Here is a 27,091-nt window from a genome sequence, read left to right as displayed (position 1 = left end):
TTGCTGATATACAGCCAGACTTGGTATCCAACTTAAAAACTATGCTCCATTCGATGCTTATCATGCCTAGCCTTGTACTTGGCCTGGCTCCTTTCCAGCTGTTCCTGTACTGCCTGGTGGATCTCCTGGATCTGTTCAATGAACCTAGTTTCCTTGTCCACATCACTGTCCTTCAACCATGGTGTCTCTAGCAAAGACAAAATCCAAAGGAGACCTTGGTATGAAACCAAAACAGGTCTCAAAAGGAGATCTCTGTGTAGAAGAATGCTTTGCTTTGTTGTAAGCACGCTGCACATAACACAAGTGTTCATCCCAAAGCTTAGGATGTTTGCTGCAATATCCTCTCAGTAACTGGATCACTGTCCTGTTTACTACTTCTGTCTGGCCATCTGTTTGTGGATGAAAAGCTGTGCTTTTCTTTAGTTTGGTGTCCATCAGTTCCCACAGACTCGACCAAAACTTCCCCACAAATCGGGTGTCTTGATCAGATACAATGGAAGTGGGTAATCCAAAATGAACCCATACATGTTCAAAGAACAATTTTGCAGTCTGTTCAGCTGTAATCTGTTTACTACAAGGTATCAAAATACACATTTTGCTGAACCTATCCACAACAACATATAGATAATCATGACCTTTCCTAGATTTAGGTAGTCCTCTAACAAAATCCATGGAAACACTTTCCCAAGGGTGAGAAGGAACTGGCAATGGATTGTACAAGCCTAGTTTTCTATTGCTGAGTTTGCTTTTAGCACACATGGCACACCCTCTTACATACCTAGAAATTGTCTCATTCATTTTCGGCCAATAGCAGAATCTTTGCAGCTGTGCAACGGTTTTACTTACCCCAAAGTGACTTGATATCAGAGAAGTGTGTGCTTCCCTAATTATCTTTACTCTCTCGGTTTGTGGAATGCAGAGTTTCCCACAATAATATAAGAGTCGGTCCTTCATATGGTAGTCCAATTCTTCTACTCTTTTGCCTTGACTCAAAGTTTCATATACATCCTTAAAGTCCATATTCTGAGCATATTGTTTGATGTAGCTTTCATGTAGCACAGAATTATGCTTAAGTATGGTAGATGCATTTATAATGGGTCTAGATAACATGTCTGCAACCTTGTTATGTATGATCTTTTTATATTTGATGACTAAATGAAACTGTTGTAGAAACCCCATCCATCTGTAATGTCTTGATTGCTGCAACTTAGTTTGGGAGTGTAGATATTGAAGTGGTTGATGATCAGTATGTATTACTGTCTCTTTTCCCATTAAGTAATGTTTCCACTTTTTCACACTCTGAACTAATGCATACAATTCTTTATCATATGTAGGATAGTTAACTACTGCAGGATTAAAAGTCTCAGAATGATAACATATGGGTTTACCGTGTTGTGTCAACACTGCTCCCATGGCATAGTCACTGGCATCAGTTTGGATCTCAAATGGTCTTTGTAAATCAGGCAGTGCTAGTACAGGTGCTGTACTAATTTTCTCTTTCAAGGTGTCGAAGGCTTTCTGATGTTTGCCTCCCCACTGAAACACCTTATTCAATCCTGTTAAAGCATGTAAGGGAGTTGCAATTGAGGAGAAGTTAGAAATGAACTTCCTCCAATATTGTGCTGCTCCTAAGAAGCTTCTCACTTCTGTAGCAGAACTGGGTTTAGGCCAGTTCACAATGACTGCCACTTTAGAGGGATCTATTTTCAATTCACCTCCCCCTACTATATGACCCAAGTAGTTTAGAGATGTTTTGCAAAATTCACATTTTGAAAGTTTAACATAAAGTTTTTCTCTTTTCAAAACATCTAATGTCTTCTTAACACGCTTTAAATGTTCGTCCCACGTTTTACTAAAAATCAGAATGTCATCTAGATACACAATAACAAAATAATCAAGAAAAGGTCTGAGTACATCATTCATTAATCTCATGAAAGTAGTAGGAGCATTGGTCAAGCCAAAAGGCATAACCAGCCATTCATACAATCCCTGCTTTGTTTTGAAAGCAGTCTTCCATGCATCTTGCTCTGCAAACCTGACCTGATGGTATCCACTGTGCAAATCCAGCTTGGTGAAATAAACAACTTCTTTCAATTGATCTAGAAGATCATTTATGCGAGGAAGGGGATAACGATTTTTGATTGTTATCTTATTCAGTGCTCGATAATCAATGCACATTCTCCAAGAGTCATCTTTCTTTCTCACCAAAACGATTGGTGACCTACATGGTGATGTGCTAGGCCTGATGAAGCCTTTCTCGAGCAACTCCTGCACCTGCTTCTTGATTTCAGCATTCTCTAAAGCAGACAACCTGTACATCCCAATGTTAGGCAATGGAACACCTTGCTGCAAAATAATATCATGTACTATTCCATTTTTGGGTGGCAGACCTTTAGGTTCTTGAAACAAGACATCATACTCTGAAACAACCTTTTCTATATCAGCTCTCTGTTCAGCATTACAACCCCCAAATGCATTGGTTTGATCAGGTTTCTTTTCCTTTACAACAATCAGTAAGAATTGTTTGCATGAATTAATCATTCTTTTCCTCTGTCCTGAGTTTATGAGAGTGTAATTATTCTTGAGCTTATGAGCTCTTACAAAGTATTCGATTCCATCTTTAACCAGTAGATACTTGTTTTCAGCTCTATAGAAAATAGCCTTTCTATCATACAAGTAAGGACTTCTTAAAACAATTCCACATATATCCAAAGGAATTATGTCTAACTCAACTTCATCTACAAATGCTAACCCAAAAGAAAACTTGAGTTTGCACTGTCTAGTCACTTGTAGTTGTGCTTTATCATTCAACCATCCTAATGGGTATGGTTTCTTGTGAGGTGTAGTTGCTAATCCCAATTTCTTTACAATTGCTTCAGAAATCAAATTTACTTGTGAGCCAGTATCAAACAAAGTATCAATCTTTTGATTTTTGGAAATAACTCGAATATGGAAATGCTCATGTCTTTTTCTCTCATTTTCTTCATCAATAACAGATTGAGCAAAATTACTAGTAGATGCTTCAAAACTCTTACCTTTTATACCTGTGGCTGCTATAGTTGCTTCGTCTCCCGAGTCTGACCCTGAATCTTTCTGAATAGCTGCAGCTGTCTTCTTCTTCTTGCCCTCGGACTTCTTAGGTCTCAGCTCTGGATGTAGAATCCAACAATGCTCATCATCATGCCCCTCCTTTTTACAGTGAGTGCATGAAGCTTTGGCTTTCTGTGCAGTGTTAGCCTTCCTTGCTTTCCACTTCTGCTTTCTTTTCTCCTTGCTCTTGCTTACAGTGGGTTGGGATGGTCCCCCAATTTCTGGATTTCCATTATTTCCTCTAGTTCCTAGATGAGTAGCTTGTACAGATACCTCATCTATACTAGTGGGATTAAACATGAGGATGGTATGCCTCATGTAACTGTGTAGACCACCAATGGACTTCAAAAGAGTCTCTGGTGAGTCTAGTGAGATACCCAACATCAATGCTCTCTTTCTGAACTCTTGAGTGTACCCTTGCACACTTTGCCCTTTCAACTGCCGAAGAGTTTGCCAACTCATCATGGCTTGTTGCATGTAGGCCAATGGATAAAACCACTTTTTGATTGCAGAAACAAAGTCACTCTAGACAGAGATAGTCTTACCATGTTTTTTCATATCAGCTTGGGTTCTGCCTTCCCACCAAATCAAGGTAGTGCCTCCTAGGCGTAGGCTTGCCAGCTGAATCTTACTCTTGTCTTAGTTTATGTTCAGTACCCTGCAATACACATCAATTTGTCTAATCCAATATACAAACTTTTCAACATTTAGCTCAGTGTTGAAAATATCGGTATCGGCAAAATATCGGCGAGGGTCCAGAAAATATCTTATCGGCAATATCGGCGAAAATATCGGCAAATATCGGCAAGCATAAAAAATATTTTTTTCAAATTTTTAAATATAGCCGATATTTTGCCGATAATTTCAAAATATCGCGATATTTTGCCGATATTTTCCGATATTTGCTGATATTTTGAAAATATCGCGATATTTTCAAAATAGAAAATATCGCGATATTTTCTCGGCGATATATCGTTTTGCCGAAAATATCGCGATATTTCCGAATATCGCCGATATATCGCCGATATTATCAACAGTGATTTAGCTCTCCATCATATATAGGCAAATCAAATTTAACATCTAACTTAATCAAAGATGCTTTCTTATTATGAGGTGTGAGAAAGCTTTCCTCTTTCCCCTTTCCTTTGGAGTTGTCATGGAAGTGAGACTCATCTTCTTCTTTCTCTTGCTTAGAGCCTGATGCATCTTCCACCTTTTGCTTTCTAAAGTCTCTGTACATTTCTTCAACCATAGACTTTATAGCTAGGAAACTCTCTATGAATTGAGGGTCTGGCCCTACAGAACCTTCTTCTGACATTGTCTTTCGAGAATAGACTCTCCCAATTTCAGGATTAGTTTCCACCAACTCTCCTTCTCCTAATTTGAGCTTTGATCTTGTGAGCATTCACAACTAAACCAACACAAGCTTGTCTAACCTTACAACCTAGAGCTCTGATACCACTTGATCTGATATTCACCCTATGAGTGACATCAGTTAAAGATTTAATGAACTAAGGTATTATAGACTCATGTGCTAGTGTGTGTTCTGTGACATTGAAGCAACGGATCAATCAGATTGCCAATACACAGACAATAAAATGGAAAGACAACAGAGAAATACAGTAAGCAAACACAAAGACACAAGCAATTTTAATAAGGAGTTCACCCTATTCTCCAGGGCTACGTCTCCGGTCCAGCTTTCAGTGGTGGCCTTGTTTTATTGTGCCTTTGGGTAGAGAATTTACAATACAGGGACTCAATGTGAGTTCACCTGAAGCAGGTTTTGCTTGGCAGGGTGGTCTTTGGATTCCCCAAGCCACTGGAGTACACAGACTCTTCTTCTTCCTACCAGCTCTGTGACCTTCTGGTCTACAGTGGAAAGAGCCAAATATGATGCTCAGTCCGGACAAATTCCTCTATGGGATGGCTTGAATCTTCAAGCTCTCTGGTGCTCGATGCTGCTGCTAATTAGCTCGGCCCTCTGTCTCCTCTGCTTTGCTTTATTGTTCTCTGTGTGTCGTCCTCCTCTCGGGATTCTGGTTCCCTTCTCGGTCTCTCTTCGTCTCTTGGACTTCGACTTCTCCACTCTACTCTCTCTCTCATTCGACTATCTTTGTTCATGGCTTTAGCCATTCGCTCCCTATGCCTGTTCGGTTCCTCTTCCGCCTTTGTCGATTCACCTTCTGTAGCTGTGCTTGGAGTTCCCTGTTTGGCGTCATCATGAACGCTTAGGGAGTGGCCACTTGTCCTTCTTTAAACGGCGCCAACAATGCTTCGTTGGTTCGTTTCTTCAGTTACATCGTGGATGCGTTCTTCCTCCACCGTGGCGGTCAAACGGATTTCAAATCCCTTTAAAACGCGGCTTAATTCCCTGTCGATTCCGCTTCTTCCCATCGGGCGCGATCTCAGCCGTCCGATCTGGGCCCTCCAGATCCGACGCCATACGCATGTTTCGCGTGGTTGACTTGCTCGACCGATAGCGCGCGATCAACGATGGTTTTCTCTCACCTCCGCTTGCCACGCGTCGATCGTTGTATGGAATCACTCCGCTTTCGTCCAAAACCTCTTACCGTTTAAGGGCGCCCCGATCAAAACCGCTGGTTTCCAAAGCGCGGGTCCTGCCTTTGTACATTTAGCGCTTTTTTGCTTTTCCCCTCGCGGTCCTCCGGTTCCCCCACGCGACTGAGTGCTTGGGCTTTCCATTTTGGCCCTGTTCGCCCAGCGCACTAATCGTGCATCAAAAATCATCTCCGTTCCCCTATCCGGGGCTCCCAGGGGCTAATTCGACCTCCCGCGCAGTGTCCATGGGCCTCGGTCAGCGCGCTTTGATCGAGGTCCTCGTCGTTCCACATTGGATGCCGTTGCCACTGGGGGTGCTTTCGATCGCTGTTCTGGAATTCTTTAGAGATTTGTTCGACCTAATACAGTCATAGTTCTTTGACAGTCTTCTATGGATCCAATTCGGATCAACCAGAATCTGAACCCTAATCAAATCTCTGTATTTCGTCGTTGGTCAACCTCAAGAGTCTGCTATCTGGGCCGGATATTACAGAGTGCTTCTCATAAGATCATTCGTTGAATTGTTATTGTTTTGAGGGTGCATTAGATGTCTTTTTATAGACAAATGTTAGGCTTAGGAGGGGCTTCATAAATGAATGTTGGAGATGTTAAGGACGGGCTCCATAAAGGCCTTAAAATATTTAAACATTAAACAATACTAGCCTTGTGTTCTAAGTGAGGAAGGCCGCTGACCTTGAGGAATTGATTATGGGTGTCTTACCTTTATTAAATGGTGAGAGCCACATCCTATAAGGGAAAGATAATTTAATACCCTAACTTAAGACTATTAATAATCATAAATAACCCTTAAGATATATTTGTTTTAAGGATCATTCCTAGAAATATTTTCAATTCCACTAGAATTTGAAATCAATGATTGACTTAGTGCATTTGGTCCTACCAAGGTTGTGAAGTCAATGATTGGTTTATTGCCTTTGGTTCTTGAAGTTATTCAACTTATACACAATGAGATTGCGGCGAGAATTATTGTCATATATTGACAACCGTAGGTGAATTAATGATAGGGTGTTATGTCACTACCCTTTGGAGTTTTAGCCCATAAACTAGGGTCGCAAACTTCAAATGAAATTTTCTCTCAAACCAGGGGGACTTATGTGGCATACCACATACCACCGGAAAGATCTTCTACAAGGAGAATCCAATGACATGGATCTCTAAGTCAAACTCAAAGATTTGACCCTTCAAAAACCCTCGACAAAGTCAGGGTACATCCTTAGTCTAGGGAACCCAAACCCTAGGACTTAGGTTTTCAACCATCCAATAATGGAGCTGCCAATTTGATGTAATCTGACAATTATTAAGAAGCATCCATTAACCATTTGACATCAATGATTGGTGCTTTTTAGTCAAAGTCAAACCCATCGGTTGACATCAATGACAACACCATCCAACAATATCTATCTATATATATATATATATAGAGAGAGAGAGATGTATGCATGTATGTATGTGAATACATAGATACGCATGTATGTTTATATATGTATGTATATGCATATATGTGTGTGAATACATACATATAGATATATACACATGTTTATATAGATACATATGTATGTATGTATGTACATGTGTATGTGTGTAGATACATACACATGTACATATACATACATGCATGCATACCTATGTATGTACATACGTACATGCATACCTATACATACATACATACATATGTATCTATATACACACGTGTATATATCTATATGTATGTATACACACATAGATACATATGCATACATACATATACATATACAAATATACATACATACACATGTACAAATACATATATATACATATATATATATGTATACAATATACAAGCACACATACCTTCATATATGTATATATGTATAATTACATAGTAAATACACATATATACATACATATAGATATATGTATATGTGTGTGTGTGTGTGTACATATATTTGTTTGTGTTTACATGTAGTACATACATACATACATATATTTATGTATGACAAATCCAAATCCCACTATGATTGTACCTACTTCTATCCTCCTCGGTCTTTAGAAATAGGAAAAATGATCAAATGCAAAGTTTCAATCTCTCTATCAAATTCATTAATATAATTGGCTGGCTCAGGCTCAGCCTTCGAGGTGCTTGCATTGATAAATTGATTTCACGAGTAGAACTGAGGTGGAAAAGTAGTGGAAAAAACAAGTTATTGTGTGTATATATATATATATAATTGGGATATTTTGTCAACATAATTATCATGGTTGGGTTTGGTGTAGTCATCGGGGGCCCAGCGGGTGAAAATGGCAGTTATGGGTAATGAGATAGAATGGATAGGTCTGAAGGATGGTGAATTGGTACCATCTTTGTCCTCAACACATACTTACCTAATCAGGGGAGTTGGTATACTTGACATACACAACAAAGTAGAAAAAATGCAAAATATTTCATTTTAATTTATCAAAATGCATGTTGTGAAAACGAGTATTGACTCTGATTATTCAACATAGTCTATGAGTACCCATCAATATGAATATCATTGTATATTATCTTATTAGTAGTCACCAATATGTGCAAGTAAGGTGAGGATTAACTGCCCAAAACTTGATGAATGCAAGTATGATGAGCACAAAGCTGAACAATTGTCAAATGCATTACCTGGCATACTTTCAAGTAATCGTGAGTCATACTTGTGGATTTGGGAATTATGTGATCTAGGCAGATCCTTAACAATTGAGAATTTGGACCCTAGTTAACGTTTCGCCCAGATTAAATGGTTGTGTTTAGCCCAGTGTTGAAAATATCGGTATCGGAAAAATATTAGCGAGGGTCCAAAAAACATCTTATCGACGATATCGGTGAAAATATCGGCAAGCATAAAAATGCATAATATATTCATTTTTTTTAGAGTTTTAAACATATAAAGCAATAACAACATGAAATAAACACATTGGCACATAAATATGAAGAAAGCACTGATATATATGATGTCAAATAGAAATGATACATCAAAGGCGATACCAAATCCTGCTGATCCCTGATAATTGTCCAATCAAGGACTCAAATGTGGAGAACCAATACAAAATAACATCACATATATAAAAGTATCTCATCATCATGAGTTATATGTAGCAAAACAAATAAAACTAGCAACTATCTATCTGAAATCACTACCCTCTCCCCCTTTTACGGGAAAACATGATGGGCTGTTTGCCAGGCCTGCCCCTAGTAGTAGAAGGCCCTGGCCCTGCCTCTGCACCTAATGTCAAATAATGAGTGCTAGGTATGGAGTTGTGCTCTCCTATATCTATAGCAGATGGTGTTGATGCTGATGCTCCCAGAGTGTCCTCCTCCTCCTCCTCCTCCTCTTCCTTCTCCTCCTCCTTTTGCTGCTGCTCCTCCTCCTCCTCTTGCTGCCCCTGTTCTAATGGATCATCTGGCTCTAACCATGAAGGTGACTCCTCCAAGATGGGCTCCTCAGACTCCACCCTTCACTGAGACAATACATCAATATTGTCTAAGGAAATGGCATCTAGATCCATTCGTGCTTCTCTTTGCTTCACTCGAAGTCGGATATTGTAATGCACATATACTAAATCATTGAGGCGTGCGAACTCCAACCAGTAAGAGTGTCAAAAAAACTAATGAGTCTTCACTCTTGACTCTTGACACTTGAAGGTCATAAATTAAAAATTAAAAATTACAATAAGTGTAATTGCTCAACTGAAGGCTAGAGCTCAAAGTTATACCTGTTGCGTTGTTTTGTGTGTATTTTCTCAAATACACTCCAATTGCGCTCACACCCTGAAGAGCCACATGTTTGACTCAAGATTCTTATGGCAAATTTTTGCAAATATGGTGCCCTTGCACCATAGCTTCGCCACCAAATATCTACAACAAAATAAAGAAATAAAAAATTCAAAAACTTAAAACATAATTAAACTTTCAAATAAAAGTTACATAATTGAATTTAAAAATACTACAATTATAATTAAGGAAATTCTAAATTGAAAATTCTAATTTCTAATGAGTGATGACTTGTCACTTACGTGGCATGAAGAGAGTCCTTTCCTTAATAGCATCATCAAAGCTAAATAGGCCAACATAATTCCGATAAAATTGTATCTTGCGATTGATTTTGCTACGAAGCTCAGGATCAAGTACCATCCTATGAATTCAGGAATTGAGCCCTTCCATCACCTCGCCATCAAAATCAAAGCCGCATTTGTATGAAAATGCGGGGTTGAGGAAGAGTGCTACTGCATGAATGGGTCGATGAAGCATCCTTGTCCACTGACTATCAATCACATCCCATAACATCGTATGCCTATCAAGGCCAATGGAACCCTTGTCTGCATAATAAGAATGAATGGCCTCCTTGGCCCTATCCATGGCCTCATACAAATAAGCCATTGCAAGCTTCTCCCTATCTACCAATCTCAGAACCTTTACTAGGTTCACTAACTGAGCATGCTTCTTCTACTTCCTACCAAAACGTGTCAGAGTACACCATTTTTGCAATGGCTCTCCCGTCTTGTCTCCTACTGTATCTACAATTATGCCAGTCATCAGACACAAACATTTGCTTCAACTCAAACTGACATCGAAGCAAAGACTGAAGAGTAATAAAGTTTGTGGCAAAATGTGTGATCGCAGGATGCCGCAACTCCTTGTTTCTAGTGAACCTCCTCATGACGCTAAGAACAAAAGCATGGTTATAAATAATCTTGGGGACGCTCAGACATCACTGTGCATCACTGTGCATCCTACCCTTCCTATCTATCCAACCATCAGACATCACTGTGCATCCAGAAACTTCCCATGTTTTTTTCAACTCCACCAATCTAGAGTTGATGTCTTGCCTTTTTACTTGAAGAATTGCCCCCCGCAACTCCTCAAATGTAGCACTTTTGTACCCTGGGCCCACAACAACAATAGCATCACACATTGGCTGCCAAAATGGATTGGTTTTGGTGATGTTGAGAGGTAAGTCACTCCAGAAAAGACACCTCTCCATGACTCTATCTGCTTCTTGCTTCTCCTTTTTTTTAACAATTGATTTTATGCTAGGTTGTGCTCCATGCCCTGTCCGTGGAACAAAAAATGATGACCTCGCACTAGCAGTAGCAGGTGATGCCATTGAGCCCCTCCCACTACCCTCAACATCAAAATGAGAAGAAGATATCCCGAAAGATCTACCTGCACATTCAACCTTGTTTCTTTCTGTCTCTTCCTTTTTTCTTTTTTTTCATCAATTGCTTCAAGAGATTTTTGTATAAGCTCCAGACAAGAAATTGTACAGATCCCATCATCATGTCCAGTGAGTCTAGCCAGATGGTATTTCAATCGCGTAACCCCTCTTGTCATCTTAGTCCCGCACAATTTGCATGATAGATATGCCCAATTTGTCCCACCATCAGGCTCCCCATACTCCCAAAATGGGTCCAAGGCTTTTGGCATATTTGAATTTTGTTTTGAGCTAACTCAAACCTAGGGCACCAAAAAAAAAATTGGAATTAATAAGTAATAACCACCTCATTTTACAAAATAATTTTTTTGCTACATTATTTGCAATGTGAATTCAATGAAAAATCATAAATGACAATAAGAGGGTGCATTTGAAAGTTAAAAAAAAATGGAGTTTGCTGTCCAAATATGGAGAAAACCCTTGCATTTGCTCATGGGCATGAAAATCATAGCAAATGGAAAAAAAACAAGCAAAATGTTTGTAGGCAAAGAAGCTAGCAAGAATAACCCTAAAACTATCAAAAAAATCATTGACATAGGGGTTTATTTGAACATACTTGTTAATGGAAGAAATGAAGATTGTCTCATTGTTCTTCAATCTTTGATCAACAAAATATTCATTGTTGGTGGCGATAATGGCTATTCAATCCTGGAATCCTCCTTGGCAGCAAGCACAATGCTCTCCCCTTCCTTCTCCAGCAATCAGAAAACAAAATGAGTGAAAAAAAATGAATTCGGCCTTTTCTAGCTGCGGCGGAAATTTTTTTCTATGCCCAACGATATTTGCCTTCGTAGCGCGATATTTTCCCGAAATATTGCCGGTATTTCGGAAATATTGCCGATATTTCGGAAATATCGCGATATTTTCAGGGAGACAAAATATCGGGATATTTCCTCGACGATATCTCGTCTCCCCGAAAACATTGTGATATTTCTGAATATCGGTGATATTGTCATCACTGGTTTATCCTAAGGTAGTGCATTAAATGTAAATGTAGAATCTCACTCTGTTATTGTTAGGTTGATGGTTTTGCTTGGAATTTAGAGAATTTTACATGCATGTCTATGTTTTAGCATTGAAGTGTTTAAAGTGTCAATTTTTGTGTAAAGGAAATTGAAAATAAAGGTATTTTATATGTTAAAAGTACATCCATTTTGTTCCCTTTACCAATGCAAGAGAGGGAGAGAATGAAACAAATCGAACTGAAATATATGCAATGAAATGGAGGAAGTGCAATGTTCCCCAAATTTCAGATTGAATTTAGATCCCCCAACCACTTCATGCAAATATTAGACTTTTAAAATTTTGAAATATAGCCCTATGCGAGTGTGTGTATATGTAAAGGCATGCCTGAATTATCTGTATAGCTCATTTCCTTATTTTGTTAATTTTTCATAGGTGAAAATGACAAAAAGAAATTGACTTATAAACGACATAGTTCACATTCTAAACTCTCTCTGTTAAGGCTGTTGTCTGGAATTTTGATTTATGAAGTTTCCTTTTGCTATTTTCAATGTTTATTATTTGTTTTATGTAGGGCTGTAGCACCTAAGGCATCCCAGAAGTAACAACAGAGATATAACAAAAATGACTTGTGCACCATTACAAATATTAGCCATCATAGATGGTACTATATGCTATACAGCTAAGAGTCATGATATCATGCAATCCTCATCCCGTGCCATAAGATCTGACACAATCTTTATGAGTGAGAGTGTCTTCTCTCATGCTTTTGTCAATATCCATGATAATAATTGGCCTTTAAGGACTGAATTTTCAATTACAACGTTTTTAATGTGTGTGGGAGAGAGAGAGAGAGAGAGAGAGCGTACCATGAATTTTTCTTGTGAAAACTTAGTTGTATTGTTTATAATCTTTTGCATACTCTAACTATGTTGTTTTCACGTTATTAGTTAAAACAAAAGTTGACATCAGCAACTGATGCAATCAAATCTGTGTTTGGTCAAGCTCGGGAAGGTCGCGAGAGTGCTGTAAGTTGTAAAAGAGATACTTTTGTTCCTTAAGAGCCACAGTGAAAGTTCATCTGAAATTATAACTTTCTTTCAATTGTTCTTATTGCATACAATGGCAGTTAATTTGATGTACTTGCAGACTGACAAACTTGAGCAACTCAAAGAGAGGATGGCAACGGTTCGAGAACTCTTCCGTGACAAAGAATCTACAGAATTTGTTATTGTCACCATTCCTACGGTATCCATTTCTTTATTCTTTTGCATCAGTGTTTGGACTAGAAAATTGATGTATATTAATTGGTGAGGGGGGTGTTGATGATTTAAACTAGAAATGAGAAATGTCAAATTTATTGTGCGCATAATCATACAAGATGCTAGTGCCAAGAGTTAGTTCATCAATGGTACTTATATCTTCAAATTTGCCAAGAATATGTTTGGCTTTTAGAACCATTTGAGGAGAGTTGGATATATAGTAAATGTGTTAATTTTCCACTGTTCTACGCTGTTACAATCACTTTAGCCCAATCTTTTCTTCAGTTAGCAATCTTTTCAAAACAATTTAAACTTCTAATGATCAATAGCAATTGTAGATAGAACAGTAAATGCAATGAACAGTCGTAGACAATCAAGAGCAATAACAAGAGACACCAAATTGGTCAAAGACTAGGGAAAAACCCCACAAGAGGGAAAAACTTTTGAAATTCTTCTTCTTATTAGACTGTCATAAAATGTTCAGCAAAGAGAGTACAATGATCCAATTCACCAATCAAGAGTCAAAGGTCAACAAATTTGACTTTCCAACAAACCAATGTCCAAAATCCAAGAGATGAGCCCAAAAGTCAAATCTGGTCAAACTATCAAATCTGATCAAAGTCAACAGTAGTCAACAGCAGCCAATCAATTCGTAATCAGTCAATATTTTTTGGTCAAATCAGCCCCAAAAAGTTCGATCTTGGCAGCAGAAAATTCAGTCTCTTTTGTTGGCCAAAGTCAAGCCAAAATAGCCCCAAAGCAGCCCTCCAAACTTGGCCAGAGTCAAAGTCAAGATCTGCTGAAACCCTAGTTGCAGGACTGCAGTCAACCAAGGTCAAAATGCCCAGAAAAATTTGTCCTCCTTGCCAAAGAATTCGGCCTCCAAACAGATCCAAGAACTGAAATCAAACCGAAGTCAAAACATGCCCAAACATCAAAAAGTCAATGCTGGTCAAAGACAGATTTTGGTCCTCCTGCAATTCTCTCTCTCTCTCCAACTCACACGTGTGGATGAAGCCCTGCTATTTCAGATGTACGAACCTCCAAGAGAAGAAGAAATGAATGTGTGAGATGTGTGTCCAAATGAGGTGCTAATGAGTTGTATTGATAGGCGTTGGAGGAGAACCATTTTGTCTTTAAAGTCGACTTGAACTTTTGTGCACTTTTGGGTTTTCACATTAAATTTTTTTTCCTTGACCAAATTAAATTCTTCCAAGGGCAAAAAGGGTCTTCTTTGGATGAGGATGTTGAAAAATCGGAAAGGCAGAAATATTTTCTCTTATTGATAATTACTTTTGGTTTCCTTAAATTATTATTATCTTCTTATGTTCTTCTTTTTATCTTAGTTCATCAAGCCATTACCAAAACCAAAACATGAGAATCAAGGACACAAGATGTAGGCGAACAGCCAGGGCAAAACCCCCATGTAGGGGAAAACTTAGTCAATAACTCTTCCTTCAGTAGATTTATATGCTAGTGAGACAACCAAGATGTTAAAATTGGCAACTAGGGCCAAACTGCATGTGGGTCATTTTATTTATGGCAGCTGATATTTTTCTTGGATCCCTCTCATCGAGAGGTGTAGGATTGATCTAAAGATCATTCGATTCCAATAAGTATTCATGGAGTTATGAATTTATTTGTGTTATAAGACAATTCGTCGAGGTCGTCCAACAACTAAATCGCACCCACATGTGCTCAACGTTTTAGTATAAAAGGAGACGACTTGATAGTCATTTCACACACACTTCTCTCTTGATTACTCTCCACTCGCTTTGGATTTTTAGTGGAAGAGAAATCTAGAAGTGGAAGCCTTAAACGTTGGAGGAAAAGAGGCTGCCCTAGCCACAACAATGATCCGGATCTTGGGGGGAGGCCCCCAAGATCTAAGAGATTGAAATGGATCTTGTGGGGGAGGCCCCCAAGATCTCAAGAATTGAAATTGCCAGAATAAAAAGAGGAGATTGCCCAATAAACAAAACCACAAAGATTTTTTTTTTATTAAAATGGAGAATGATTGTAAGAGCTACATTGTGGCGGACAAACTGTCCTTTTACAAAATGCGACTTGTTACTTATAGTATTTTTCAGTTACAATACCACGGGTCAATTCCATGGGTGAATGAATACCATGGGTGGATGTCGCAATACCATGGGTCAATTCCATGGGTGAATGAATACCTATGGGTGGATGTTGCAATACCACGGGTCAATTCCATGTGTGAATGAATACCATGGGTGGATGTCGCAATACCATGGGTCAATTCCATGGGTGAATGAATACCTATGGGTGGATGTCACAATACCACGGGTCAATTCCATGGGTGAATGAATACCATGGGTGGATGTCACTTACAATACCATGGGTGGATGCCACTTACAATACCATGGGTAAATTCCATGCGTGGATGAATAAAATGGGTGGATGAATACCATGGGTTGATGTCATTTTCCATTCGGATCATTCCTCCCTCCTTAAGAAGCAATGGTCCCCATTGCGTAAAGTTCCCTCCTGCGAAGCCTTCGTTGAATATGAAGAGCCATTGAAGATAAGGGTTTTATGTGGTTAACCCATAACCATGATGAACGAAGATCCGAGGATAGAGATACCTTGTAATTCTTGTGACCAATTGTGATTTTGACAGTGTGCGGCCTAGCAAATGGACTTCGATGAAGTGTGGGTTTGTGGATGACCCATAACCATGATGAACGAAGATCCGAGGATAGAGATACCTTGTAATGCTTGTGACCAACTGTGATACTGACAGTGTGCGGCCTAGCAAATGGACTTCGATGAAGTGTGGGTTTGTGGATGACCCATAACCATGACAAATGAAAATCTGAGGATAGAGAGACCCTGTAATGCTTGTGACCAACTGTGATACTGACAGTGTGCGGCCTAGCAAATGGACTTCGATGACAAGGATTTTGTGCGGTTGACCCATAATCGTGATGTTGGTTGTTGATGAAGTAGCAGGTGCCTACATAGCCTAGGGTGGGAGGGCACATCTCCAACGGGAACCCGTTCTGAATGTTGCTTTAGAATTAAAATGGACATAACTCAGTCAATATAACTCAGAATATTTATTATAACCTGTTTTTGGAAGCAGAAGGACCATTTTGCATCTTCCCATGTGATGGAAATCCTTATCTGGACACTCTAGAATCTCAGATTCGCCCTGCAATTTTTCCGTCGTCACAAAAGTTCTGAAAAAATAGTTGATTTTAAATCAGCGATATTTCTCACATCTGAACTCCGATTCGACCCATTTTTTTTTTGAAATTGGGTGATTTTTCAAGAGGATCTCAGATCTACAATCGTTTTTTCTGAAATTTTGCACAAAAACTTCAAAAAATGATAGGAGAATCGTCATCCACCAGTTGTCGTCAGAAACAATTTCTAGAACATAATTGATTTTAAATCAACGATATCTCCCTCATCCAGACTCCGATTCGGCCGTTTTTTTTTTGAATTTTGGTATTTTTTCGCAAGGAATCCAGATCTGTTATTTGTTTTTGTAAATATTGCACCAAATGTTTCAGATCTGATCTGCAAACTCGCCACCAAAAAAAAAAATTCTGCCTAAAAAAATAAAAATATTCCTACATGGCCAAAGAAAGTGCTATGTGGAGGACGTAGCACATGCCTAAAGTTTGTTGAATATTGCTGCAAAATTTGAAACTGAAATATGCATCAAACCCTCATTCCCATGGAATCATAACCTGCTCTGATACCACTGGTCTGGATCTTGGGGGGAGGCCCCTAAGATCTAAAAGATTGAAATGGAACTTGTGGGGGAGGCCCTTAAGATCTCAAGAATTGAAATTGCCAGAATAAAAAGAGGAGATTAGCCAATAAACAAAACCACAAAGAATTTTTTTTATTAAAATGGAGAATAACTGTAAGAGCTACATCGTGGCGGACAAACTGTCCTTTTACAAAATGCGACTTGTTACGTATCGTATTTTTCAGTTACAAATCACGGGTCAATTCCATGGGTGAATGAATACCATGGGTGGATGTCACTTACAATACCATGGGTGGATGCCATTTACAATACCATGGGTAAATTCCATGCGTGGATGAATACCATGGGTTGATTTCATTTTCCATTCGGATCAAACAAAGAAGACAGGCTAGCGAAGCTATGGAAGGGATCTATACGTTGACCTAAAGGAGCCCTTACCTTTGTCATGGATGAAGTTTAACGTAGCTATGGAGGAGGCATTAGCAAGCCCTAGCCGCAGTCCTAGAAAGCCCTAGCCTATGACAACTCTACACATTCATCTGTGCAACACACAAGGAAGAAGAGAGCTCGTCGAAGGAGGATAATTCTCTGTGGTAGCCGCAACAAGAAGAGGCCAAGGTAGCAAGGAGATCAGGGACTGTTTTGTGGGTTAAACAAGGCAACGAGTTGCTGAAAGGAAGGCCAAGTTCCTTGCTGGGAAGACCGAATTAGGGGACCTCTTTCGCAGGTCTGTTTGGGCACTATTTTGTGAACATAATTCTTGTATGGTGCTAGTCGTATGCTACAGGTGGACTATGTGCTAGGCTGCAGGCCATAGCACCACAGTTAGGGTCTACGTAAGGAGGATTAAGGGCTAGTATATGCCCAAAACAGCAGCATACTAAGTGTGGAGTCTCATGAAGGTGTGCCATAGTCCTTGAGCGCTGTTTGTGGACTGTTAGATAGGTTTGTAAGGGCTGTTGCAGCATGACCAAATGCCCTAACCAGTCACAGTATAAACAACAGTGAAAGCAGACTTGGAACAACAGTGTTGAAGTGTGTTGGGTCACAGTGTGTGACTAGATTAGGATCAATTTTCTTTGCAGCCTATTGGAGCCTTTGATATGACATTTCGAGGTGATGGGACATCAGCAATGACATGTGGCAACAAAGGCACAAATGGACAACAACAAGGACGTGGCAGCAAAGGCACAATGGGACAACAACAATAACATGGTGCAACATTTATGACACATGATGTTGTACAGTGATGGGCACAGTAAGGTAGAGGATGAGGCATCATTGGTAAGTGCAGCAAGATGATAAGGTACAACAATACGTTGCAGTATCAGAAGGTGCAACATAAGGTGCAGCAGTATGATGTGTGCAACATGGTAATGAGGTCTAGCATAGTGATGATGGGTGCATCACGATGCAACACAATGAGGTGCAACATGATGATGAGGTGCAACACAATGATAGGTGATGGAGTCACCTTGGAGAATCAGTTGAAGCAGCATGTCTTCAACTGAGTTCAGCTACCTCATGTATCATCTACTTAGAGATGATCTATGCTCTTATTTAGATAAGTTAACGTGTTGACTTCTGTTATATATGTACTCTCTCTCTCTCTCTCTGCTGAACTATTGAAGAACATATAAGAAGAATTGATCAAGGGTTTCCCAACATTGGGGTTTATACTTGGCTAGTGCCACATCTTGTGTCCTCTTGTCTTGGCTAGTCTTCTGCGATCTATGTTTATGTTCTATCTGCAATTTACTTTAATGCTGATTGTGATTGGTAATCTGGAAAAGATATTGAGATAACTTTGAAAATTGAAATAAATTGCTCTAAGCATAGAACATACCTAAAATTAACATGGTATCAGAGCCGAGGTGAAGACAAAGCCCAAGCAAGAGTGAAAGAGCAATCACCGAAGACAGTTGGGAAATGACAAAAGGCTCAATGGGTTCCTCATCCCTCTTCAAATTCACCAAGGGTGAAATCGAAGTAGAGAATATTATTAGAATGGCGTAGTGGAAGCTTCTGATGGCCTACCTAAAGATCACTTCAATGGGAAGTCCGGATCTAAGGGTAGAAGGAAAGGCAGATGCCTTGTTTATAATAAGTTCGACCGTTATGCGAAGAAGTGTCTGATTGGTAGGGACACATCACTTGATGATGATAACAATCATTCCAGGGACATCTTCAATGATCAGAGGAATGACAGGGAATATAGGTCATCAAGGAGATGACCGACTCTTCAAAGAAAGCAAGGAACTCCAGGTATGAAGAATCAAGAAGAACCTGGTGTCCATTTCGGAAATGGAAGTCAAAGGTTATAGGGTGGCATTCATCGATGGAAAGGTACGTGTTTGAAAACATAATTTTCAAAGATGCTTTTATCTTTGAGTTCAAGGTTAGCAGTTTGTATCAAGTTGCAGGATGGTCCATTGGGGACCATGTCAGCTGTCACATCTCATCTATAGCATCGGAGGTATACTTATTATGGGGCCCTATCCGATGTGAGTCAGATGGTGACAGGGATGCTTGAATTCAAGAAGAGCATGAAGGTACATGTCTGAGATGTACCGAAGGAAAATATTCCAAGGGGACCATTCCCCTCATGTAGCAGGTCTACAGGTTTGGAACAACCCGAGGGGTTTTGAGATTCATGATCGGGAATCTCATGTATGCAAGTGAAAGAAAGCCCTTTATGGCTTGAAGCAAAACACCTCGGGCTTAATATGAGAGGATTGATAGCTGTCTGTTGAAGCTGAAATTCACTAGGAGTGAAGCCGATCCAAACTATTGCCTGAAGGTTGTGGATGATCGACCTCTCATACTAGCACCTTATGAGGATGGCCTCTTTCTAATAGGTGCAGGCCCTTTCAGTTACAATAGTAAGAGGGAGTTGGATTCCGGATTGGGAATGGTGAACTGCAAGCCCGTGACTCCCTCGATGGAGCTTAATTTTCAGAAGTTATGTGGTAGGGATACCGGACCTGATTTGGGAAATGCCTCTGAGTTTCACAAACTCATACTAGCATTGATGTTCTTGGTGAACTCCCGTCCGAATATATGTTTTGCAGTTAGCATGGTGAGCTCATATATGGTTGAGCCTCACTAGATTGGTGCCAAGGATCTTTTGAGATATCTTTGGGGCACAATCTCTCATAGATTGAGATACACTGCCGAAAATATGAAGCTGCATGATTATTCGAATGCTGACTGGGCAGGCAGTGTGGAGGATCGCAAGAGAACTTCTGAGTGCTGGTTCTCTTTGGGTTTTGCTTTGATATCCTAGATGAGCAGGAAGCAAAAGTCGGTTGCTATAAGCACCGCTGAGACCGAATACATAGCTACGAGTATGATCTCGTGTGAAGCTGCCTGGTTGTGGAAGCTCTTCAGTGAGCTGTTTGTACACATGATGGATGCCACCGTGATCTTCTGTGTCAACTAGGGGGGATTCGATTGTTGAGGAATCCCGTATTCTATGATTGCTCCAGCATATAGAGATCAAATACTACCTTATCTGGGATATGGTACATTGATGGGTTAGAAGGCTCCATCGCATTGAGACTAATGTATAGGTCATAGACTTTCTGTCGAAGCCCGGGAAAGGTCAAATTTGTGACTTTCCCGAACGACTTGGAGTCGTTGAGAGACCCTCTTATGAGGGTCCTGCATGATGCATGCATTGAGCTCTGGGAGCTCCGGGGGGCTTGGGGTACTTCTTGGAGCAACAAGCGACCATAGGGCGACTCACCCTCCCTAATGGTGCGTTGTGTACAGGGTGAATGGTTCAGCCTTCCCCTATGATACCCTGTGGTGACTTATGGACAGGATGAGTGGTTCTCCTATCGAGGCATCCTACCCATGCAGTCTGGGACTCATGGGAAGTACCTCTCATCTGGCCAATGAGCAGGGAAATGGGGTTAGGGACCATAGTAGTACTATCGATGGACGCATCGTTGTATCTACCGTACTCCCTATGCTAGGATGACCTCCATTGATCTGGGATCAATGAAACTGATCTGGGATCAGTATGAGTGGTTTGAGACACTCTTTTGATATTGATCTGGGATCAATTGGAACTGACTTCGGGTCAGTAAGAGTGACATAACTCACTCTCTTGGAACTGATCTGGGATCAGTAAGAGTGGTATGACACACTCTCTTCATATGGAACTGACTTCGGGTCAGTAGAGAATGGTATGAGACATTCTCGATTAATTCTTCTTCATGGTTTAGCAGAGTAGTGCAGGGCATTGATGGCAAAGATAGTATAGTCTGGCAGATGGATCATCGGATGGACTTCTCCCTAGTTGAGAGGGAGAGTTAAAATTGGCAACTAGGGCCAAATTCCATGTGGCTCATCTTATTTATGGTAGCTGATATTTTTCTTAGATCCCTCTTGTTGACCACTACGTGTCAATTACCCATAGCAGTACACCCCCTTTTTCGCAAAAGGGATAGTGCTTGATCGACGTGTTCGTGCCATTCGATTGTCATCATCTGCCCGATTATGTTATATTGTAAACCTAGTCTACATGTGTAAATTGTAAATAATCTTAGCAGATATGAGTCATGTATGTAAATTGCCTAGGCAAACCTAATTTTCTAGTGATAATCTACATTCCGGAAGGGTTTTTTGTCTCACCAATCCATGATCGGCAGAGTTTTCCTTCAGCCTAACCCCAACGGAATGGATTTTGTCATTAGAATCTTAGGGGACTCCTAGTGTACTTGGTTGAGTCTATGTAAAAGTGATTTGCAAATAACTCTAACTATTTGGTTAGGTTATTACAAATTGCTTGATCTGCTAGATTATATGTGTCGCAAAACTGGGTGGTCCATGAGGGTCTATGTCAAATGGGTTTTCCCCCTTGAGATGTAAAATTGTAAAAGTCATGATGTAAAGTGTCTTGAGGGTTGGAAAATGTTTTAATCCCCTCATAAGTCCTAAGTCCTAGGTCCTAGGTGATTTTTCCGAAGGGCTAAGTTCGAGGATCCAAAAATAAAAAATAAAAAACAATAAAAAATAAAAGATATAAATAATAAAAAATAAAATTAAAATTAACAAGTCAAAGTTTTGAGAAAATAAATGCAAAGTTTTAATTTTTTAATATATTAAAATGCATTTAAAATTTCAATGAATGAGATTAAAAGGGATTTTGATCCTCATCGACGGTTGAGATTAGTTTGACTTGGATCACTCGAACTAGCTGTTGGGAATTTTCCCTTTAAATAGGGTGTTATGGGTCATTTGGGATCAGATTCGATCTGAGAGTCTGGTGCTAAAGAAAACTCTCTTGTAGTCATTTTTTGTGCAATAAAGAAAGACTCTGGGGTTGAAATCTCGTTGGTGTTACTCTTCTGGAAATGTTGTAAGATGTTTTATTTTTCTGCATAATTTTATTTTCAGTCATTGATAATAGCTTGATGAAGATTGATTCAGGCACAGGTATCTTGTCTGATCTCTGGGGTTTGAATGATAGTTTAATTTCTGAAATATAATGGCAGGTATCTCCATTTGTTCTGGATTTCACTATTGTTTTCTCCCCCTATGTTAATGGTTGATTTTAAGCTGTGCAGGAAATCCTTTTTTTTAGATTACCGGGCATTAGGTGAAGTTCTTTGCTGAACCACCCAACTCCTGGATTGTGTTTTCTGAAAGAGCCCAGCCAGTTTTAATCTCGGGCTTATCATTTGAAATTTTTTATGAATGCATGAAGGGTTTTCTGAAGTATCTCACATTAAATTTAAATTTTGAAAATATTACTGTGGATTATTGACAAATCTGGCTGCTTAAGAGTCGAAAATCTGTAAATATTGTAAATTTTTAGCTGGTTTTAGGGTTTTCAGTTTTGTTTCTGGCACATTTTACTTCTCGGTGTTCTGTTTTTGCCATTGCAGGTTGCAGGTACAGATCTTAAATTTTTTTCGGGGTTTTCATTAGACAAATCTGAATACATGGCAATTTAAAATTTACTGGAGAATTTGCAGGGTTTTTTCTGAAGAAATTCGAGGGTTTTTCCAGGCTATCTATTTGCTACCTGGGATTTCACTTTGACATAAATTTTTGCAATTTTTTTTTATGCTGTGGCGTCCTGGGGTTTCTGGGCCGCCAGTTTCAGTTTCTCTGCTACTCGGGGTTTCATTTTTTATTGCAGAAAAAATTTTTGAATTTTTTTTTAAGTAGGCTGCAAAACACTGCAAATCTGCTCCTTGTCTGCACAGCCTTATTTCATCACTTCTTTTGCATCCCTACACCCTTTCTCTGTGAGTTTTATTGCCCATCCGCTGCTCATCTCAGAGCTTTGGATCTCCATTTTTGCCCTCACGTCAACTCTCCTCCATGCGTACTTCCTTTGCCACTCTGCTATCGCTCACCCACCAAGCCATCGTCGCAGCCCTCACATCCATCGCTCGAACTCCTAATCTCTCCATCGGCTATTTCTCTGCGTCCTCCATCCATCACCGCTCGTCTAAGATCCTCCCACGGATTCCCTTTTCCGTTGTGTGATACCTTATAGCCCGAATCCCCTCGTCTCCTTTCGACCTGCGTTGCAGCTCCATTCACCTGCAATTCCTCACGCTGCCCCTCTGACAATCTGCGCGATGCATCAAACCATTGCTACACGCATTTCTTCTCCTCCCTGTAGCCTCTTCACGCTGTTGTTAACTCTTCATCCAACCTGCACATCTGCATTACACGCAACAATAACAAACGGCAGACATTTCGATTAATTTTTACATGAGCATACTAATAAGGTTAGCATAGATATTTTTGTTCACATTAGTTCATTTAGATAGATTTTTGTTTAGATTTTAGGTTTTGATTTTTATTTTATTTTGGTTAGATTTCATTTAGTTTAAATTATAGTTTGATTTATTTTAAATAAAAAATATAACAAAAAGAGTTAGACTTTTCTTTGTTTTATTTAGATTTGAGTTTTATTTTGTTTCAAAAATAAAAAATAAAAATCATAAAAATTAAAAAAAGGGCATAATTTTTTTTTAGTTTTCTTTTATTTTAGATTTAGATTAGTTCGATATTTGATTTTTTCAAGTTAGGTTGTAGTTTTAGAATTATTAAATTTTTGTTTTCGTTTTTTTAGATTTAAGCTTCTTTAAATTTAGATTTAATTTTGTTTTGTTTAAGTTAGATTTTAATATTAAAAAATCATAAAATATAAAATCATAAAAAAAGGTTTCTTTTTTTTCAGGTTTGAGTTTTATTTAGAAATTATATTTTATATTGTGTATATAAATTAGAATTTAGTTTTTTATTCATAAAATGAAAAATCATTAAAAAAAATGATTTTTTTTTTGAAAGAAAAGTTTTTCGTGGTATAGCCAAATGTGCTTAAATTTTTATTTAAAGTTAGCTATATGAAAGTGCTAATTGATTAGCATTTAAATTGTATGGTTGTCTAAAGCATTCAATCTTTAGAAGTTTAATTGCTGGATTATTGTTAAGGCGTTGTGCATTGTTGAATATCTTGCTTTTCTTGGGTTATTCGATGATAGATGATTGTTTTACATGGTTTATATTTCTGCAACATTTAATAAATAATCATTTAATCATTAAATCCACAAGGCACTGGTCCATTAAATTTCTAAAATCAATCAGGTGCTATATCGCCTTGTTGTGTCTCTCAACCCAACTGGTCCACAGTTGGTCTTCCTTCTTCCCATAGGGTCTACCCCCCTTAGCCTCGGGAGACAGCTTAAACAGAGGGATAGAGGATCAGGGTAACAACCCCCGATCTGAGCGTTGTTGTGACAATTTGTGTGACAACATTTTTTGGCGCCGTTGCCGGGGACATTTTATTCTCGGCGTTTCAACGACATTTCATCTTCATTTTTCTCTCTCATATGGAATCTGGAATCTTTTCATTTGAGCCAGCGAAATCAACATTTTTTGGCATCATCTCATCTTTTCCGCCATTCATTAGCCTGTCAAACGGCCAACATTCTTTGGCATCATTTGATTTTTTTATCACCTTATTTTTCATCATATCAACACCTACTCTTCAGTTCGTTTCTTGTTTGGGTGGCGACTCCATTTCTTTTATTTTTTCCCAAACAAGAAGCCTCCCTCATATCTGCTTGTTGGTTACTTTTTGGATCTTGGAATTAGATTCATTGTTCAAGTGGCGACTCCACTTCTTTCATCTCTTGATTTTCTTGAGAAGAGATCTCTTTCTATCATCCATTTGGTCCTTCGTTATTTATCATGGATTATTCGTTTAACTCATGTCATTTTTCTGATGTTCTCCATGATTTTCCGGAAGTGGCCATTTTTAAATTACCTTTGTTCTCGGGTGGTGATTCAGTTGCTGTTAGAAAGCATCTAGGCAAGTTTACTCGTATAATGATCATATATTGTAGACCCGCTCAGTATAATCATGAAGATGTCAAAATGCGTCTTTTTGTCCTTTCTTTAGAGGATGATGCTCTGAATTGGTTTAATAATTGTCCTGAAGATTCTTTCACTTCTTTACAAGACATTGCCGATGCTTTTAAAGATAGATATGGTGATCCAGATAGCTCGCCTTGTGCCCCTAAAATTGTGCAACAGAATGAAAGTAATCTTATAAAAGGTCCAACTGTTGATGAAAGATTTCGAGACAATTTTTCATATCAGAATGTGCCATCCACCTGTACCATTGCAGATCAAATCCATGATAGTGGAAAAGTAGGGACAAATTATAAAATCAGTGTCGACAATGAAAAGGAAGATCAGAAGCAAATTATACAAGAACTAATGTGGCTGGTAAAAAATATGGAGATCAATCAAACTAATTACGCCAATGATGTGAGAACTTTATGCTCCCACCTGGAAAAACGTGATAAGGAGATGGAGATCATGCAAAATCAGCATGCTAAGGAAATTGAGGCCATGAAGACTAATCATGAGACAGAAATTAGTTTTATGCAAAGCAAGTTATCAGGTTTAGAGGAAAATATGACAACCATGAAAGCTAATCATGATAGGGAAATTAATTTTATGCAAAATAAGTTATTGACCATGGAAGAAGACCATGCCAGGGAAATCAGTGCTATGAAGGTTGAACACTCTAGTTAGATGGACGCCATTACAATACAGGTTCAGAAATTTCAACAGTTGTCAGAGGATGAAAGAAACCAGGGAACGCCAATAGATCAGGAGCCTCCTTATCTGTTGCAACAAGCTCCATCTTATTATGAGGTCCTTTGTTCCATTGAAAAGTGGATAATTGAAGGTGACCTAAATAAAAGGGAAATTAATAATAAGGTTGATGCTCACACGGTTAATTCACCAGTCATAGAAGATCAAGTTATAACTCATGGCACCGGTGAGATTGATCCATCATCCTTGGCAGGGCAGATGCAGAATGAAGAAAGACATGTCCCGCATATCTTACATACTTCATCTGAGAGCTTTGAAGCAGAAAGTTCCACGTCATCAGTGATACAACTTGCCACGAAGAAAAAGCGCAAGAAAAAGAAAATGAGAAAAAGATTTGATGCATCAGACGGCCGCGAGCAGCTTGATTTTCGGATAGGAAAAAGTCCTACCATATGCAGAATTGGACATGGCACATTCGACAAGCAGCGGACAGATTTGCCTGAATGCAGGCAAATGCTCAGTATACACTATATTGAACACATCTGATGCCATGGGGCATCCTCTGTATTGTATTTCTAACCCTACTCCTTGTTTTTTCAGCATTTTCATTTCTGTTTTAGGATTAGATTTACTTTTTATACTAGATAGTTAATAAATGAAGAGCTTATATCTTTCCTGTGCTTAATGTTATATGATGATTTTTGGATAGATGCTACTTATGTTTTGTTGTGTGTTGCGTGGATGCAGATTCTGGATTCTCACATTCCTACAGTGCAGCAACGTGTCCCCAAGTAGAGCCAGATGTTGACCACTACGTGTTAACTACCCATAGCAGTACACCCCTTTTTCGCAAAAGGGATAGCGCTTGATCGACGTTTTCGTGCCATTCCACTGTCATCATCTGCCCGATTATGTTATACTGTAAACCCAGTCTGCATGTGTAAATTGTAAATAATCTTAGCAGATTTGAGTCATGTATGTAAATTGCTTAGGCAAACCTAATTTTCTAGTGATAATCGACGTTCCGGAAGGTATTTTGTCTCACCGATCCATGATCGGCAAAGTTTTCCTTCAGCCTAACCCCAAAGCCGGAATGGATTTCGTCATTAGAATCTTAGGGGACTCCT

At 39.1% G+C, this 27,091-nt stretch overlaps 1 protein-coding gene across 2 annotated transcripts in view; it reads left to right on the top strand.

Annotated features, from left to right (window-relative positions):
* Nucleotides 1–27,091, top strand: part of LOC149186605 (ATPase GET3B-like) — a 216,689-nt gene that overhangs the window by 124,441 nt on the left and 65,157 nt on the right. For both annotated transcript variants that reach the window (XM_089411067.1, XM_089411068.1), the window contains exons 8-9: nt 12,806–12,883; nt 13,005–13,103. In XM_089411067.1, coding sequence (XP_089267193.1) covers nt 12,806–12,883; nt 13,005–13,103 — 177 coding nt within the window. The remainder of the gene's footprint in view (nt 1–12,805; nt 12,884–13,004; nt 13,104–27,091) is intronic.

This window comes from Pinus tabuliformis, chromosome 3_1, assembly GCF_031772625.1.
Source record: "Pinus tabuliformis cultivar Carrire ecotype Pingquan chromosome 3_1, CPIR1, whole genome shotgun sequence".
Taxonomy (NCBI): Eukaryota; Viridiplantae; Streptophyta; class Pinopsida; order Pinales; family Pinaceae; genus Pinus; species Pinus tabuliformis.
Note: the sequence above shows the minus strand (reverse complement) of the source record. Positions and strands in the feature narration are given on the sequence as shown.